The following is a 2,632-nucleotide window of genomic DNA, read 5'->3' on the forward strand; positions in this document are numbered from 1 at the left end:
ATATCCAGAAACCTGTGCACCCACTTCTGAGGAAAAGAAAAAGTTTTAATCCACCTATTATTTTTCAAGAAATCATTGATTCTCCTTTTAAGATCTTGTAAGGTGTTGGTTTCCACAACTGGTGACAGTATTTCATTCCATAAGCTACTTACCCTATTAGACAAATATAATGGTCTAACTGGAGCCTAGCTTTTTTTTAAATCATAAACCTTTATCCTCTTTTCCTATTATATTCAGAATTTGGCAGAGAGAAATTAGAGGCTTTTATCCTATCAATCCCCTGATAATCTTGTAAACTTCACTAAGATCATATCTTACCCTTTTTATAAGATAACCTATCCCCCACAATATAACCTTTTAATCCCTGGAATTACTCTAGTAGCCTTTCTCTAAACCATTTCCAATAAGTAGATATCTTTTCTTAGATGAGGGGAGACCAGTAATTGTTCAAATTATTCCAAGTGAAGCTTAACTAGCAATTTGTAAAATGAGATAATTATAAATTCGATGACGAGGAACCCACTTTGAGACTAATAATGCTTGGAGATGGCTTAAATGGGTAATGAAGAAAACTTTAATATAAGTTTAACATAACAGCAAATGTACAACGTTTCGACAAGGTTCTGTCATCATTAGAACTTGTACCTGAATGTAACTTGTAACTTGTTCCTAAATGCTATTTAAGTGTAAATAAAGAAAGGCAAGGGCTCAAGTACTGACTTCTTTGGCACACTACTATTTACAAATGTCCAGTTTGACTAGAGTCTATAATAATAATAATATTTTGCTTTCTCTAAACTCCCTGCCCTGCAGTACAGTTCATCTTTCCCCAACCCCGCAATTGAAAATTTCTTAACTAATCTTCTGTGTGACATGAAGAGCTTTTTGAAAATCTAAGTATATCAGGTCGTTTTCTATCATCCAGATAACAAGTAACCTTCTCAAAAAAGTAAACAGAGTAAGTCAAGATTTCCTTTTTAGAAAATCCATCTTGAGTCTCTGTTATGATATCATATTTTTACTAAAAGACTGCAGTTTTTATCAGATTGACCAATAATTTTCACCCCTTTAAAAAGGAGTAACATTAGTAGATCTGTCCATAGTCACCTGTCCACTTTCTGTTAACTTACCAAAAATGATCTTTGACATCTTATAGCTTGTGTTCTCTGGTTTTCTTAGGTTCATACATGTGTGCGAGAAGAATAGATAGGTAGCGAGTGTTGACAGATTTTTACTGAAAGTATAATTACAAGTATTCCATCATCCATTATAAAACAGCAAGAAATGACCATGCAATTTTTACTTATGATGCATTTTTACATTTACCTTGTAAGGAAGAGACTGTTTACTAAGTAGTATTAGTAAAATGTACATTTACCTTGTAAGGAAGAGACTGTTTACTAAGTAGTATTAGTAAAATGTACATTTACCTTGTAAGAAAGTGACTGTTTACTAAGTAGTATTAGTAAAATGTACATTTACCTTGTAAGAATGTGACTGTTTACTAAGTAGTATTAGTAAAATGTACATTTACTTTCTAAGAAAGTGACTGTTTACTAAGTAGTATTAGTAAGATGTACATTTACCTTGTAAGAAGAGACTGTTTACTAAGTAGTATTAGTAAAATGTACATTTACCTTGTAAGGAAGAGACTGTTTACTAAGTAGTATTTAAATGTACATTTTACTAATACTACTTAGTAAACAGTCTCTTCCTTACAAGGTAAATGTACATTTTACTAATACTACTTAGTAAACAGTCTCTTCCTTACAAGGTAAATGTACATTTTACTCCTTAGTTCTTATTATACATGCCTGATTTCATGTATGTTAACTTACTTCAATTTCATGTTTCAGAACTAACAGTTGAAAGTTGTGTTGTTTCTCAAGAGATGATAAAAGAAACGTTCAATTTTAAGGAAAGGATCGCTGGAATAAGAGACGTCTTAGCCCGTGATCACATGAAAGTGGTTTTTTTTGGAAGGTCAGTCATTTTACCTTTGTGTAATAAAGTGTTCTTATATATGTGTGTGTGTGTGTGTTTATCATTTTACACAAAGTAACGTTTTTTATTTTGTGGGTGAGATGTATTTTAAAATTTAACATTAGTTTTTCTTTTTGTTTTCCAACATAAATGGTACTTTTGTTGTGATTTAGAACCTTTGTCGTTTGTATAATATAGAATGACTTGTATATATATAACATTTCCTGTAGAACAAGCAATGGAAAGAGCTCAGTGATTAATGCTCTTCTACAAGACAAGATCTTACCTAGTGGCCTTGGTCATACTACAAATTGTTTCTTGCAAGTTGAAGGAGCTGATACTCCTGAACCTTACCTTCTTACAGAAGAATCCAGTACACCACAGAACATTCAAGTATGTAGGTTTATAATGTTGTTGGGAGGGGCCTAACTTTAAGGAGAATTTGAGATAAAATCATAAATAATATTCAACGTTAAACTGGTACACAATTAAAAACATTTTATTTAGGCTTATCTATGGCCATCAAAAAGTTGACGACACTACATGTTTCGACTCCTGAGGCCATAGATAGGCCTAAATAAAATGTTTTTAATTGTGTACCAATTTAACGTTGAATATTATTTATGATTTTATCTCAAATTCTCCTTAA

The 2,632-nt window shown here is 31.7% G+C and overlaps 1 protein-coding gene across 1 annotated transcript in view; it reads left to right on the plus strand.

Moving 5' to 3' along the window:
• The first annotated feature begins 1,846 nt into the window (after positions 1-1,846).
• The window catches only part of LOC106473471 (mitofusin-2-like), a 27,795-nt gene continuing 27,009 nt past the window's right edge, over positions 1,847-2,632 (plus strand). Inside the window, exons 1-2 of the mRNA XM_013934150.2 lie at positions 1,847-1,983; positions 2,214-2,376. Coding sequence (XP_013789604.1) covers positions 1,892-1,983; positions 2,214-2,376 — 255 coding nt within the window. The 5' untranslated portion in view covers positions 1,847-1,891. The remainder of the gene's footprint in view (positions 1,984-2,213; positions 2,377-2,632) is intronic.

The sequence above is a fragment of the Limulus polyphemus genome, unplaced genomic scaffold, assembly GCF_000517525.1.
Source record: "Limulus polyphemus unplaced genomic scaffold, Limulus_polyphemus-2.1.2 Scaffold6201, whole genome shotgun sequence".
Taxonomy (NCBI): domain Eukaryota; kingdom Metazoa; phylum Arthropoda; class Merostomata; order Xiphosura; family Limulidae; genus Limulus; species Limulus polyphemus.